The 16,593-nt window shown below is 42.3% G+C and overlaps 1 protein-coding gene across 5 annotated transcripts in view; it reads right to left on the reverse strand.

Moving 5' to 3' along the window:
- Positions 1-16,593, reverse strand: part of LOC106563726 (bifunctional heparan sulfate N-deacetylase/N-sulfotransferase 1) — a 139,074-nt gene that overhangs the window by 27,375 nt on the left and 95,106 nt on the right. For all 5 annotated transcript variants that reach the window (XR_014379475.1, XM_045690149.2, XM_014129548.3 and 2 more), the window contains 3 exons: positions 14,062-14,190; positions 13,707-13,889; positions 1,153-1,249 (listed from right to left, as the gene is read on the reverse strand). Coding sequence is in view for 4 of the 5 variants with exons in the window: in XM_045690149.2 (XP_045546105.1) it covers positions 1,153-1,249; positions 13,707-13,889; positions 14,062-14,190 (409 nt within the window). In the remaining variant the exon portion in view is untranslated. The remainder of the gene's footprint in view (positions 1-1,152; positions 1,250-13,706; positions 13,890-14,061; positions 14,191-16,593) is intronic.

The raw sequence follows: 16,593 nt of genomic DNA on the forward strand, positions 1-16,593 counted from the left end.
AGGTCAGCTGTTCGTGCACACAACATTTGTTCTCGAAGCAAGCCAAAGTCGGAAGCCGATGTCCACACCCATTCGTCTGTGACTGGTCAACAGTAGGGATTCTTTAATGAAGTGTTTGTTGTCATTCAACAAGAGGCGACTTGTTTTCATGCAAGATTTTTCACTTGAGAAACACTGCACCAAACACCTTCGTTAGATATAAAATGGTGCAACTAACACCATGCCCAATGCCCCCACATCAAACGCGATCACGACATGCAGGTTGAAATATCAAAACAAACCATGAACCAATTATATTAATTTGGGGACAGGTCGAAAAGCATTAAAAATGTATGGCAATTTAGCTAGCTAGCTTGTAGTTGCTATTTAATTTGTCCTATTTAGCTAGCTTGCTGTTGCTAGCTAACTTGTCCTGGGATATAAACGTTGAGTTGTTATTTTCGCTGAAAGGCACAAGGTCCTCTACTCCGACAATTAATCCACGCACAAAACGGTCAATCGAATCGTTTCTAGTCATTTCTCCCACTTCTAGGCTTTTTCTTCTTTGGACTTTATATGGCCATTGGCATCTAACTTTCATAATTAGGTGTATTACCACAACCGACCGACCGACCTACCTCACTTCATATTCCAATTACCCACGTGGGCATAACCAATGAGGAGATGGCACGTGGGTATATGCTTCTAAAAGCCAATGAGGAGATGGGGAGAGGCATCGCGTTCGGCGTCACAAATGGAAGCAACTTCTTTTTTAGCGCTTGGAAACGCAGACGCTCGTTGGCGTGCGCGAGCACTGTGGGTGCAATGATTGAATAACATTGTATGTGTATATTTATTTTGCAACGCTCGCACACGCAACAAGTCCGGTTTGGGTAGCGTGTAAGATATCCTCGGCAAAAACGTAAACATTTATGACAGATTTCTTGAGTTATCTTAGATTGATTCTCACTATTTTGAGGAATTGTATACTGGCTACGGCTTCTCAAGATGGACAAACAGTACTATTGCCACTATTTTTGTGGCCCCCCCACAAGCTCATGTTTTTCTCTCTAGGTTCAAACTTGTCATTGCTATGAGTGTGGTTGCATCACTGAACTGAAGTAACCTTGTTAATTAAATGGTTTTTGTACAATACATTTGTTTACTACTCACCTGTCTTCTGTGGTCCAATTATGAGCAGCTTAGGGAATCGGTCGCATGTCTTCTCTTTGGACCAGATGTCTTTGTGTCTTTTGTCCTCACAGGGGTCCTGTGGGGACAGAGTGGGCAGAAATAGTTCACCTGGAAGTTCCGTTCAGTAAACATGGAAGGAATGTATGCCTCAGGATGAGCTGCCATAGGTACGACTTGCCCAACCAGTTCAGAATATACAGTACCAGTCAAAAGTCTAGACAAACCCATCAATGAGTGAGTAAGTGTTTATTTTTACTATTTTCTACACTGTAGAAAAATAGTGAAGACATGAAAACTATAAAATAACACGTATGGAATCATGTAGTAACAAAAAAGCGTTAAACAAATTAAAATATATTTTAGATACGAGATTCTTCAAAGTAGCCACCCTTTGCCTTGATAACTGCTTTGTACACTTAGCCTTCTCTTAACCAGCTTCACCTGGAATGCTTTTCCAACAGTCTTGAAGGAGTTCCCACGTATGCTGAGCACTTGTTGGCTGCTTTTCCTTCACTCTGCACTCCAACTCATCCCAAACCATCTCAATTGGGCTGAGGTAGGGGGATTGTGGAGGCCAGGTCATCTGATGCAGCACTCCATCCCTATCCCTCTTGGCAAAATAGCCCTTACACAGCCTGGAGGTGTGTTGGGTCATTGTCCTGTTGAAAAACAAATGATATTCCCACCAAGCGCAAACCAGATGGGATGGCGTATTGCTGCAGAATGCTGTTGTAGCCATGCTGGTTAAGTGTGCCTTGAATTCTAAATACATTACTGATAGTGTCACCAGTAAAGCACCCCCACACCACCTCCTCCATGCTTCACAATAGGAACCACACATGTGGAGATCATCTGTCTTCATCTACTCTGTCTCACAAAGACAGAGTTTGGAACCAAAAAGTCTCAAATTTGAACATATCAGACGAAAGGATAGATTTCCACCGGTCTAAAGTCCATTGCTCGTGTTTCTTGGTCCAAGAAAGTCTCTTCTTATTGGTGTCCTTTGCAGCAATTTAACCATGACGGCCTGATTCACGCAGTCTCCTCTGAACAGTTGATGTTGAGATGTGTCTGTTACTTGAACTCTTTGAAGCATTTATTTGGGATGCAATTTCTGAGGCTGGTAACTATAATTAACATATCCTCTGCAGCAGAGGTAACTCTGGGTCTTCCTTTCCCGTGGTGGTCCTCATGAGAGCCAGTTTCATCATAGTGCTTGATGGTTTTTGTGACTGCACTTGAAGAAACTTTTAAAGTTCTTGAAATGTTCCGGATTGACTGACCATGTATTAAAGTAATAATGGACTGTCGTTTCTCTTTCCATATTTGAGCTGTTCTTGCCATAATATGGACTTGGTCTTTTACCAAATAGGGCTATCTTCGGTATACCACCCCTACCTTGTCACAAGTAACCTTGTTGCGGTGACAGTATTACTGCCACACCGGCGATCACGAGTCATGAAGGCAGTCAAATTCCACATGACCGTTTAGTCACGGTAATTAGGCTTTTCCAAGCTCCGATGTTGCTGCTGGTCATTAGTTGCCTACCAAACTTGCTAACTGCCTGGTACTCAGCACTCTATTGTCCTTCTAATCACTCTGACATCAATGCAAATGTTTCGAAAATCTAATCCAACACGTCATAAGAGCCCATGATCTCATGTTGCACAACATTTCTATAGGCTATGCAATTGCGGGCTTAAACAGTGATGGGCGCTAATAAAAAGATGTGGATTGTGTCAGCTTTCTAAAGGCTAGGCCAACTATATTTATTTCGCAACTTTCCTAATATCAAGCACATTGCTTATATTTACAATAGGAGTATAGCCTACCTGGCAGGCAGGAAAATAACCTACGGGGAAAAGCGTCTTCCATTCGCTATCTAAGTGCATAGATGACATGTATTTTTTCCCACTGCCCGTTTCGATGAAGGTGCATAATGGTAAATTCTAACTGCCTAACTGGCATACAGTTTTAGTCGGAAGTTAACATACACCTTAACCAAATACAATTAAACTCAGTTTTTCACAATTCCTGAGATGTAATCCGAGCAAATATTCCCTGTTTTAGGTCAGTTAGGATCACCACTTTATTTTATTAAGAATGTGAAATGTCAGAATAATAGTAGAGAGAATTATTTATTTCAGCTTTTATTTCTTTCATCACATTCCCAGTGTTTACATACACTCAATTAGTATTTGGTAAAATTGCCTTTATATTTTCAAATGTTTCGGGAAGCCTTCCACAAGCTTCCCACAATAAGTGGGGTGAATTTTGGCCCATTCCTCCTGACAGAGCTGGTGTTAACTGATTCAGGTTTCTAGGCCTCCTTGCTCACACACACTTTTTCAGTTATGCCCACAGATTTTCTATAGGATTGAGGTCAGGGCTTTGTGATGGCCACTCCAATACCTTGACTTTGTTGTCCTTAAGCCATTTTGCCACAACTTTAGAAGTATGCTTGGTTCATTGTCCATTTGGAAGACCCATTTCCGACCAAGCTTTAACTTCCTGATTGATGTCTTGAGATGTTGCTTTAATATATCCACATCATTTTATTTTCCTCATGATGCCATCTATTTTGTGAAGTGCACCAGTCCCTCCTGCAGCAAAGCACCCCCACAACATGATGCTGCCACCCCCGTGCTTCATGGTTGGGATGGTGTTCTTCAGCTTGCAAGCATCTTCCTTTTCCCTCCAAACATAACGATGGTCATTACGGCCAAACAGTTCTATTTTTCTCTCATCAGACCAGAGGACATTTCTCCAAAAAGTACGATCTTCGTCTCCATGTGCAGTTGCAAACCTTAGTATGGCTATTTTATGGCGGTTTTGGAGCAGTGGCTTCTTCCTTGCTGAGCGGCCTTTCAGGTTATGTCGATATAGGACTCGTTTTACTGTGGATATAGATACTTTCGTACCGGTTTCCTAAAGCATCTTCACAAGGACTTTTGCTGTTGTTCTGGGATTTATTTGCACTTTTCGCACCAAAGTTCGTTCATCTCTAGGTGACAGAACGCGTCTCCTTCCTGAGCGGTATGACGGCTGCTTGGTCCCATGGTGTTTAAACTTGCGTACTATGGTTTGTACCGATGAACGTGGTACCTTCAGGTGTTTGGAAATTGCTCTCAAGGATGAACCAGACTTGTGGAGGTCTACAATTTTTTTTCTGAGGTCTTGGCTGATTTCTTTTGATTTTCCCATGATGTCAAGCAAAGAGGCACTGAGTTTGAAGGAAGGCCTTGAAATACATCCACAGGTACACCTCCAATTGACTCAAATGATGTCAATTAGCCTTTCAGAAGCTTCTAAAGTCATGACATAAATTTCTGGAATTTTCCAAGCTGTTTAAAGGCACAGTCAAGTTAGTGTATGTAAACTTCTGACCCACTGGAATTGTGATACAATGAATTATAAGTGAAATAATCTGTCTCTAAACAATTGTTGGAAAAATGACTTGTGTCATGCACAAAGTAGATGTCCTAACCGACTTGTTAACAAGACATTTGTGGAGTGGTTGAAAAACAAGTTTTAATGACTCCAACCTAAAGTGTATGTAAACTTCCGATAATTTGCACCATAAAAACGCACCATTATAATAAAAGCATTACATTTGTAATTGCATTTGCAGTCACTTTTGAGAATGGTGTTTTCCCACTAATGGAACATTCACATTTACAGCCTACTGCCATGTGCGCATTGCTGCGCTGATAATGTGAAGAAAAAGCCAAATAATTTATCAACATTTTACAATAAACGTTCTGATCTGTTACATCAAGCCAAATTGCAGAAAAAAATATATGTTTTGATGCTAGTGGTCGTATTAATTTGGGACCTATCGTATCCCACAACTGTCCCAGACAATGTTTGGAATATTTATTTCTCGCACAGAGTAGGTTGACTTTTGTACTATGGGGTATAGTAGATTGCCATAGGCTAGTGCTTTTGCTGTTTGTTAGGCCTACTCATCTTGTTGGCTGCCAAAGTAAATGTGGACAGTTCTTCCAATATGCACATCGGAATTGGATGAGGCGCGCAGTTGCTTTCCCGATGTGCCCATCTTCATTTGCAGCCTCTGAGAAAGACCAGATCACGTGACGGAGAGCGCTTCCGATTGCGCAGCACACTCAGGGAGAATTTCATTTAACCTTTATTTAACTAAGCAATTCAGTTTAGAACAAATTCTTATTTTCAATGACGGCCTACCGGGGAACACTGCGGGAGAAGGGCACAATGCTGTAAAATAGATTTTTTTATGGTGCAATATGGCCACAAAGGGAATGCTGCTCTGAAATTCGAGGCATTATCAAGTGCTTGTCAAATTGTAAATGAGAGACAGCCTGCGCAAAAAAACTAAGCAGAGCTCATGCCTTTCAAGCAAATCTTTTCAAATCATCATTAGAATCTCATCATGCAGCCTTACAATGTAAAAATCTAAACATATAGCCCAACGTTTGTAGAACAACTGAAGTGACATGAATAACTCTAAATTAAGCATTTAGGAGTACCTGTTTCTTTGTTAATCGCTTAACACAGAATAGACGCATGTGTGCACTCCCCGAAATGTTCGGAGACAATATTTATATTTTATTCAACTTTGTTCAACTGTATTCTTAATACTATAAAATAATGCCATGGAATGATAAGCAAATCTTGTCTGCTAAATGAACTAGCGTAGTTCACAGCCATTTGGCATAGCCGCATGAGGAGTATGCCATTTCTTTCTTCTGAAGTAGACTACATTTTCTCCATATCATGCTTCTTTAGACCTGTCTAAAATAAATAATGGATTTATTGTGAAAGTGTAGGCTATATTACATGGATTTATTATACTTTTTATAATGTTTTGTATGGAAGCCAGGAGATGCTAAATGTGTTTGTTAATTAACGGTCAATTACCATGAGACCGACAGTTATTTGCTTGACAATCACCGGCTGACGAAATTTTGTGACCTCCACAGCCACAACACAACTGATTGGCTCAAACGCATTGAGGGGAAAAAAATCCACAAATTAACTTTTAATAAGGCACACCTGTTAACTGAAATGCATTCCAGGTGACTACCTCATGAAGCTGGTTGAGAGAATGCCAAGAGCGTGCAAAGCTATCATCAAGGCAAAGGGTGGCTACTTTGAAGAATCTCAAATATATTTTGATTTGTTTAACCTCTCGTGTATGTGGGACGCTAGCATCCCACCTGGCCAACAGCCAGTGCAATTGCCGCGCGCTACAATTCTAAATACACAATTCGTTATATTAAACATTCTTGTAACTACATGTGTCTTACATCACTTAAAAGCTTAACTTCTTGTTAATCCAGCCGCTGTGTCAGATTTCAAAAAAGCTTTACGGTGAAAGAAAACCATGCGATAATCTGAGGAGAGCACCCAGCTAACAAAAGTATTACTAGCATTTTCCAACCAAGTATTAGCGTGACAAAAGTCAGAAATAACAATAAAATAAATAGCTTACCCTTAAAAATATTCCTCTGGTGGCAATGCCAATTGTCCTAGCTCCACAGTGAATGTTAGTTTTGTTTGATAAAATCAATTTTTATAGCCTAAACACGAAACATTTGTTAACCGCTTGCGTCGTGATTTCCGTCTCATTCAACTTTGGATGAAACATTCGTGGTAAATACACACACTTAACACACGTTATCCAGTCATGGTTGGTTTCATTGCAATCCTCTGTTAGTAACACAATCACACTTGATGGCTCTTTCCCCGGGACGTAATGACCGAAACAAACCGATTTGAAGACACCAATCAATGACCTCATTGCGCACCAATGGTAGGAGCGGTCTATCGTTCATTAACTGTATTTTGGCCTAATGACCACTGATCATCTTGAAATCTAGCTTGGAAGATAGCCAATGAGCTGAGGTAAACGGCAATATGTAATGGTTATACGTTCGAAGACCAGCCTTTGTCGTAAACTCTGGCGTAAAAGAGGTTCATTCGCCATTGCAAATCCTACTTGACGGAGCCACGAGTGTTATGCATAGCAGTACATAGTGAAGAGCATTTTCAACAATTTTATATATTTAAATTATGGCAAATAAATCAGGAAAAGTTCAAACAAAGTCTAGATATACAGATGTAACCCAAATTATAGAGGAAATTGATAGAGAAAGCAAGACCGAGTTGCTTCAGGAAGATTAATCTTTCAGCGTGGCAAGTTTTGACTCCCAGGCGGAAGACATGTTTCTGCACGGAGAGGATGCCATGCTGGACTGGTAAAAACTTCTCATGCTGATGTCGTTGTTTGAAATTAATATCAAATATTATTCATTTGAGATTTTTTTGAGACTTTCTTATTTTATTTACAATATATAAAAATATTATCAGTAATGAAATCTGTAATGAAATGTGTTAGGTACACATTGGCTATAGATTGTGTGTGTGTTTGTGAGATACATTTTTAAAAATGTATTTTATATAAACATGGAATGGAACAGCACTTCACCATAGTGATTATGTTCCCTGTACTCTATATAATACATCTGTTTATTTTACGTGTTGATACAGGGCTCATACGTGAAAGTATTCTTACTGAAACAATTTTTTCCCCCCCAGTGGCAGTGATTCTGATTATGTGCCATCAATGTCTAGGTGTCCATCCCCCTCTGAAGCTTGTTCATCCAGCCGGACCCCTGCTGTCTCTGGCTCCACACCTACCCGGCCATCTAGAGGTTTGAAGTCAGTGACAAAGAAGCGGAGGTGGGGAAGACAGAAACCTGCAGAGAGAGGGCCATTGGCACTCTGTGTTGGAAGATGATGTGGAACCAATTCCACCAGTTTTAGACCAAAAAGGCAGCCAGGACCTCAACTAGACATGACTGCAAAGTACAGACCCGTGTGGCTCAGTTGGTAGAGCATGGTGTTTGCAATGCCAGGGTTGTGGGTTCAATTCCCACGGGGGACCAGTACGGAGAAAACAAAATGTATGAAATGTATGCATTCACTACTGTAAGTTGCTCTGGATAAGAGCGTCTGCTAAATTAAGTAAATGTAAAATGTACAGCCCCCTTCAACTTTTTCAACTGTTTTTCACCTCGTCAGTTGTTGATTCCCTGGTGTCGACCACCAATAAGTACGGGGCTAAGAAGCAGGCAGGAAAGAAAGAGGCATTGAAGCCCATTTCCATGTCAGACCTTTTCTGCTTTCAATTCACTGGTCATTTACATGGGGCTGGTGAAGTTGAAAATTCTGAGGGACTAGTGGAAAACATCAGCCCTCTACCAACTGCCTTTCCCCACCACTGTCATGTCTTCTAAAAGGTTTCTGACTATCTCACGGGCGCTTCCCATCAGTGACCCAGAAGTTGATGGGGAGAATGACAAGAAGAGGCACAGCAAGGTTTGATAGGATCTGCAAAATCAAACCTCTCTACCCCAGCATCGTTGAGGCCTGCAAGACCTATTTTCAGCCTGCCCAGAACCTGTCCATCGATGAGAGGATGGTAGCCTCAAAGGCCAGAATCAGCCTCAAACAATACATGCGTCCCAACCCACCAACCAACCAACCAACCAACCAAATGGGGTTATAAACTGTTTTGGCTGATTCTGTGTGTGCCTACACTTGTAATTTTTTTTGTTTATGAGGGGAAAAACAGTTTTGCTACCGGTAATGGACTGAGTTATGATTCCGTTATGGAGTTTTGGGATTTTCAACTGCTGGGGAAGGGCTACAAACTGTTTGTGGACAACTTCTACACAAGCCCTACCCTGTTTACAGACCTGAGGAAGCGGCATGTGTGGGCTTGTGGCACCATTCGGACCAACAGAGTGGGCTTTCCAAAAACAAAGGTGAAGATGGCCTGCTCTTTGTAAAGTGGATTGATACCAGAGAGGTGGTAATGTGCACAACTATCCACAAGTCCTTCAGTGGCGATCACGTCGTCAGGCGTGTGAAGGACGGTAGTGGGGCATGGACTAGAGGTCGACTGATTAATCGGAATGGCCGATTAATTAGGGCCGATTTCAAGTTTTCATAACAATCGTTGCACCAATGTACCTAACCATAAACATCAATGCCTTTCTTTAAAATCAATACACAAGTAAATATTTTTTAAACCTGCATATTTAGTTAATATTGCCTGCCAACATGAATTTCTTATAACTAGGGAAACTGTGTCACTTCTCTTGCGTTCCGTGAAAGCAGCCAGGGTATATGTAGCAGTTTGGGCCGCCTGGCTCATTGCGAACTGTGTGAAGTCCATTTATTCCTAACAAAGACCGTTATTAATTTGCCAGAATTGTACATAATTATGACATAACATTGAAGGTTATACAATGTAACGGCAATATTTAGACTTAGGGATGCCACCTGTTAGATAAAATACGTAACGGTTCCGTATTTCACTGAAATAATAAACGTTTTGTTTTCAAAATGACAGTTTCCGGATTCTAGAAAAAAGAAACGCACACCTTTAAAGGCGAGGTGCTGGCTAGCGGAGTAGAACACTAGAAAATAAAGGAAAGCCGCACACTCTAAGAGCTCAGATGCAAAAATTTTATCACCAACGTTTCGACAGCGAAGCTGTCTTCATCAGGGTATCATCAAACACTGCGAGATGAGTAATTTATATAGTGTCAAGAGACACACAGGTGTTTGTAATCATGGCCAAGTATGGCCTAATATCATTGGTTAACTCAAATATTTAAAAAAATGGCATACAAAGAACATACAAAAAGACAAACAAATGGATAGCATACGATCATAGCATTTGTAGTCTAAAATGTATCTAACAAACAATTACAATGGCAAAATCACAATTATCACAAGAATGGCTTCAGATCAAAGTCTATGTTGAGACCGAAGGGAGCAAGGGTCTTTAAATTAAAGATCCAGGCAGCCTCTCGTTTCAACAATAAATTATCAAGGTCACCCCCTCTCCTCGGGAGGGTGACATGTTCAATACCAATATAACGCAGAGACGAAATCGGATGGTTTGCTTCCAAAAAGTGGGCCGCAACTGGGTAAGTTAAGTTTTTGCACCTAATGGTGCTACGATGCTCTGAGATACGTACTTTTAATTCACGCTTTGTTTTACCCACATAATTTTTACCACAAGGACAAGTTATAAGATAAATAACTGCCTTAGTGGAACACGTAATAACATCATCTCGCAGTGTTTGATGATACCCTGATGAAGACAGCTTCGCTGTCGAAACGTTGGTGATTACATTTTTGCATCTGAGCTCTTAGAGTGTGCGGCTTTCCTTTATTTTCTAGTTTCCGGATTCTACCATTTTAATGACCAAAGACTCGTATTTCTGTGTGTTATTATGTTATAATTAAGTCTATGATTTGATAGAGCAGTCTGACTGAGCGATGGTAGGCACCAGCAGGCTCGTAAGCATTCATTCAAACAGCACTTTCGTGCGTTTTGCCAGCAGCTCTTCGTAATGCTTCAAGCATTGTGCTGTTTATGACTTCAAGCCTATCAACTCCCAAGATTAGGCTGGTGTAACTGATGTGAAATGGCTAGCTAGTTAGCGGGGTGCGCGCTAATAGTGTTTCAAACGTCACTCGCTCTGAGACTTGGAGTTGTTGTTCCCCTTGCTCTACATGGGTAACGCTGCTTCGAGGGTGGCTGTTGTCGATGTGTTCCTGGTTTGGACCCAGGTAGGAGCGAGGAGAGGGACGGAAGCTATACTGTTACACTGGCAATACTAAAGTGCCTATAAGAACATCCAATAGTCAAAGGTATATGAAATACAAATCATATAGAGAGAAATAGTCCTATAATTCCTATAATAACTACAACCTAAAACTTCTTACCTGGGAATATTGAAGTCTCATGTTAAAAGGAACCACCAGCTTCATATGTCCTCATGTTCTGAGCAAGGTACTTAAACGTTAGCTTTTTTACATGGCACATATTGCACTTTTACTTTCTTCTCCAACACTTTGTTTTTGCATTATTTAAACCAAATTGAACATATTTATTTGAGGCTAAATTGATTTTATTCATGTATTATACTAAGTTAAAATAAGTGTTCATTCAGTATTGTTGTAATTGTCATTATTACAAATAAATAAAAATCGTCCGATTAATCGGTATCGTTTTTTTTGGGCCTCCAATAATCGGCATTGGCGTTGAAAAATCATAATCGGTCGACCTCTAGCATGGACCACAAAAAAAAATGTCCCCATTCCAGCTGCTGTGAAGGACTACAACAAGGGCATGGGAGCTGTGGACTGATAGGATACTACAAAAGTTCTCCCGCCATGAAATGGTACAAGACATTTTTCTATCATTTCATTGACATTGCTGTGGTGAATGCCTTCATCCTCCAGAAGGAAATGGCCAAGAGCTGTGGACAGCCCCCCCATCTCACAGCTAGCCTTCAGGGAGCTGCTCATCCAGGAGCTTGCTAGCTACAGCAAGTGCACTGTAGCACCTTCTGTCCCCTCTACCTCTGTCCCTTCTGCCCCAACCAGTGGTGTTGCCCAGATTCATCTCTGCAGGCATGAATGTGCCTCAGGGCAAAAAGGGCACAGTAGGGAGACATCGTTGTGCCCTTTGTCACAGGAAATGCCCCATCACCTGCGCCACCTGTTCAGTAAGCCTCTGCTTTACAGCAGAAAGAGACTGCTATGGGCCATGGCACCAGCAGCACAATATTGTGTAGAGGACTGAGGGTCTTCACAATATTGTAAATAGAAAATGTGTAAATAGTTACCCTTGTTATTTTTTAGTTGTTGTTGAGGGGTGTGTGTGTTAGAAGAGCATTTATGCATTTTGTATATAGTTCTTTCCTTCAAAATGTATCACTGTACCAATTCGGCCACTTGCGTACATTTGTGTGGGACACCTGGGTGACTTCATGCTCAATGTCATGTAGCTCGCTCATTTTTGAAGTTCTGTCTAAAACTTTGCTCAGCTATTGTTGCCATCTTATGTTCTTCATTCAAATCATCCGCAGCATCCTATCTGTATGTTTGGCTGTTCTTGTTCATTTGAAATATGATGCAGCAACAATAAAAAACAGAAAACGTATGTTTATTTCCTTGTATTTTCTTCTACCAGATCTATTGTGTTATATTCGCCTACATTCAATTCACATTTCCACAAAATACAGAGTGTTTCCTTTCAAATAATACCAAGAATATGCATATCCTTGCTTCTGGGCCTGAGCTACAGGCAGTTAGATTAGGGTATGTCTTTAGGCGGAAATTGAGAAGGGGGGCTACCCAGAAGAAGTTAACACTTTTTTGGTTTTTCCATGATTCCATAGTTTTGATGTCTTCACTATTATTCTACAATGTAAAAATAAAGTAAAACCCATGATTGAGTAGGTGTGTCCAAACTTCTGACTGGTACAACACTATTCTCACACACCAGTCTCATATCTAGCGGCAGTCTGTAATTAAAGTCTACCACTGACTTGGCCAGGGAACTTGTTACTGTGGTAAAGCAGTGAGACCTGTGTGTGTGTGTGTGTGTGTGTGTGTGTGTGTGTGTGTGTGTACAAACATGTGGCACAACGGTTACAGACAACTGTATCCACCCTGTGGGACCAACAATGTGCCAAGGCGAGGGGTGCTTTTAATTCAGCTCAAATGAACCCAACCAGTCTAGTCTAACAGAGGCTTGGGGGAGCAGACTCAAACATTTGGTTTCTAAATCAACCCTTGATCAATTGTGCTCTTTTGTCCCTACAAGGGACTAAGGAAAGAACCCATAATCAGCATCAGGAAGGGTGCCTTTTCATTGGTCTTCCTGAGTGGTTAGAAGCCTTCAGTGTATCTATGTGGAAGATTGCTCAGAGCAGCCCTGCAAGGCCCGCGGCTTCATGTGCCTCAGGGTCAATCTGCATGTCAAGACGATACCAACTGCCCTAAATCTATCTACCTCCTTCCCTCCCCACTGCCTCATGGGGATTGAGGCGACCAGGCTATCATATTAATCCCAACACATTTAACACAGTGCTGTGTTTAAGAAACCTCTGGACCCAGGCAGGCACAAGTTTACTCTAAACTTCAAAGGGAGCTGGCTGGCACACATTGACTTCTACACTCTGAGACAACTCCACATTGACTTCTACACTCTGAGACAACTCCACACTGACAGTGTGAGGAACTGCCAAGATGGCAGTTGGACGTCTTAGGGAAAGAAACCGTCTTCTTTCTGTGTTGTTGGGAAACAGTGTCAGAGTCTGCTCCCCCCACAAAACCACAGTTCAAAGAGCCAGCCTCTTGTAGCTCTAAACCCAAATAAGACTTGCACTGTAGGATGCAATGGTCTGAGTCAAAATGACTTGCACTGTAGGATGCAATGGCATGAGTCAAAATGACTTGCACTGCAGGATGCAATGGCATGAGTCAAAATGACTTGCACTGCAGGATGCAATGGCATCAGTCAAAATGACTTGCACTGCATGATGCAATGGAGTCTGATTGAAAAAGCAAAGTCTTTAGCGCCTGTCTAGCCTTCTCTAAAATGACTGCCTGGTTTATGATAGTCCCCGAGCTCCACAAACCCAGTGACCCACAGCTCACATGGCCTCTCACACACGCACCTGCCAGATGGGGTCCCTCTCCTCTGGAAAGATCTGCAAGTAACGCTGGGCCAGCTGCACAGGCGCCAGGGTCTGCAGCCGCAGGTTAGTCCATGTCTGGAGGAACTTCACCAGGTTCCTAAAGGTGTACAGACCCAGACGATCGTTCCCGTAGTTGGACAGGTGGGTCATGAAGATGCTGATCTGTGAGGAAGGAATCAACACAGAACAACGTTCAGAGAAAAACACAATGCAATGCAGGCTGCAATGTCACTTCCAACCACTGTTGCACAAAATACATTTGAGGGGGGAAAAAGGGCTAAAGCAACCATAGAGCATTCCTCTCCTGATGTGATGGAGGTGTGTCTGGTCTCACCGGGTTGAGGAGCACCGTGAGGAAGAGCTCCCCTCCGTTGATGAGTTTGTCCAGCTCCTTGGGTCCTCCAGGATACTCGTTGTAGAAGATGGTGTGAGTAAACAGGCCACACGTCTGCCTCGGCAGCACCTACAGTACACAACACAATTAATATTACATAGCAACACATCTGCACAGTGGGGAGTGTTCTTATATAACCGCACCCTGCTGATTCCCAGTCAACAACAAATCAAATACACAGACGTTCAAACAGGGCCATAAAAGCTCGGTGACACTATTTCGATGTGTTGTTTCCACTTCACTGACAGCTCAGGTGATTCAATTATCCCTGTAAACTAGAGATCACACTGTGGAGAATAAAATGTGACGAAAATCTTTATGCTGTCAGCGAAACCCATTTCTCGAGCCAAACATAAAGCCTCTGTCCTAACATAGTTGAAACACACAATCGATTGGCATCCGAGCACACAATCACAGGAGCAGAACAACCTGGAAAACATTACACTGTCTGTTCAGCCTAGGTGCTGTACACAGTGTACCCATCAGGTTGTGATGTTAGCTAGCTACACAGTGTATCCATCAGGCTGTGATGTTAGCTAGCTACACAGTGTACCCATCAGGTTGTGATGTTAGCTAGCTACACAGTGTATCCATCAGGCTGTGATGTTAGCTAGCTACACAGTGTATCCATCAGGCTGTGATGTTAGCTAGCTACACAGTGTACCCATCAGGTTGTGATGTTAGCTAGCTACACAGTGTATCCATCAGGCTGTGATGTTAGCTAGCTACACAGTGTACCCATCAGGCTGTGATGTTAGCTAGCTACACAGTGTACCCATCAGGCTGTGATGTTAGCTAGCTACACAGTGTATCCATCAGGCTGTGATGTTAGCTAGCTACACAGTGTATCCATCAGGCTGTGATGTTAGCTAGCTACACAGTGTACCCATCAGGCTGTGATGTTAGCTAGCTACACAGTGTACCCATCAGGCTGTGATGTTAGCTAGCTACACAGTGTACCCATCAGGCTGTGATGTTAGCTAGCTACACAGTGTATCCATCAGGCTGTGACGTTAGCTAGCTACACAGTGTATCCATCAGGCTGTGACGTTAGCTAGCTACATGGTGTATCAAATCAAATTTTATTTATCACATACACCAAATACAACAGGTGTAGACCTTACAGTGAAAAGCTTACTTACAAGCCCTTAACCAACAATGCAGTTTTAAGAAAATACCTAAAAAAGAGATAAGAATAACAAGTAAAGAGCAGCAGAAAATAACAAAAGCGGGTCTATATACAGTGAGGGAAAAAAGTATTTGATCCCCTGCTGATTTTGTACGTTTGCCCACTGACAAAGAAATGATCAGTCTATCATTTTAATGGTAGGTTTATTTGAACAGTGAGAGACAGAATAAATACAAAAATCCAGAAAAAAGCATGTCAGAAATGTTTTAAATTGATTTGCATTTTAATGAGGGAAATAAGTATTTGATCCCCTCTCAATCAGAAAAATGTCTGGCTCCCAGGTGTCTTTTATACAGGTAACGAGCTGGTAACTGATCTTTGTCAGTGGGCAAACGTACAAAATCAGCAGGGGATCAAATACCTTTTTTCCCCTCACTGTACAGGGGGTACCGGTACAGAGCCAATGTGTCAATGTGCGGGGTCACCGGTGTCGAGGTAATATGTACATGCAGGTAGAGTTATTAAAGTGGCTATGCATAGATAATAACAGAGTAGCAGCAGTGTGGGGGGTGGGAATGCAAAAGTCTGGGTAGCCATTTTGATTAGCTGTTCAGGAGTCTTATGGCTTGGGGGTAGAAACTGTTTAAAAGCCTCTTGGACCTAGACTTGGCGCTCCAGTACTGCTTGCCATGTGGTAGCAGAGAGTACAGTCTGACTAGGGTGGCTGGAGTCTGACCATTTTTGGGCCTTCCTCTGACACCGCCTGGTATAGAGGTCCCGGATGGCAGGAAGCTTGGTCCTGGTGATGTACTGGGCCATACACACTACCCTCTGTAGTGCCTTACAGTCGGAGGCCGAGCAGTTGCCATACCAGGCAGTGATGCAACCCGTCAGGATGCTCTCGATGGCGCAGCTATAGAACCTTGAGGATCTGAGGACCCATGCCAAGACTTTATAGTCTCCTGAGGGGGAATAGGTTTTGTCGTGCCCTCTTCACGACTGTCTTGGTGTGCTTGGACCATGTTAGTTTGCTGGTGATGTGGACACCAAGGAACTTGAAGCTCTCAAGCTGCTCCACTACAGCCCTGTCGTTAAGGATGGGGGCATGCTCAGTCCTCCTTTTCCTGTAGTCCACAATCATCGCCTTTGTCTTGATCACGTTGAGGGAGAGGTTGTTGTCCTTGGACCACACGGTCAACAAAACAATCTCAACATCTATCAGGCTGTGATGTTAGCTAGCTACACAGTGTATCTATCAGGCTGTAATCTTTGCTAGCTAGGGCTAGAAGTAGCAGCCAAGACAGTACTGAGATGCTTAGAAACAGAAAGGAAGGGAAGGCTGG

Source organism: Salmo salar, chromosome 11 (assembly GCF_965601325.2).
Source record: "Salmo salar chromosome 11, fSalSal1, whole genome shotgun sequence".
NCBI lineage: Eukaryota > Metazoa > Chordata > Actinopteri > Salmoniformes > Salmonidae > Salmo > Salmo salar.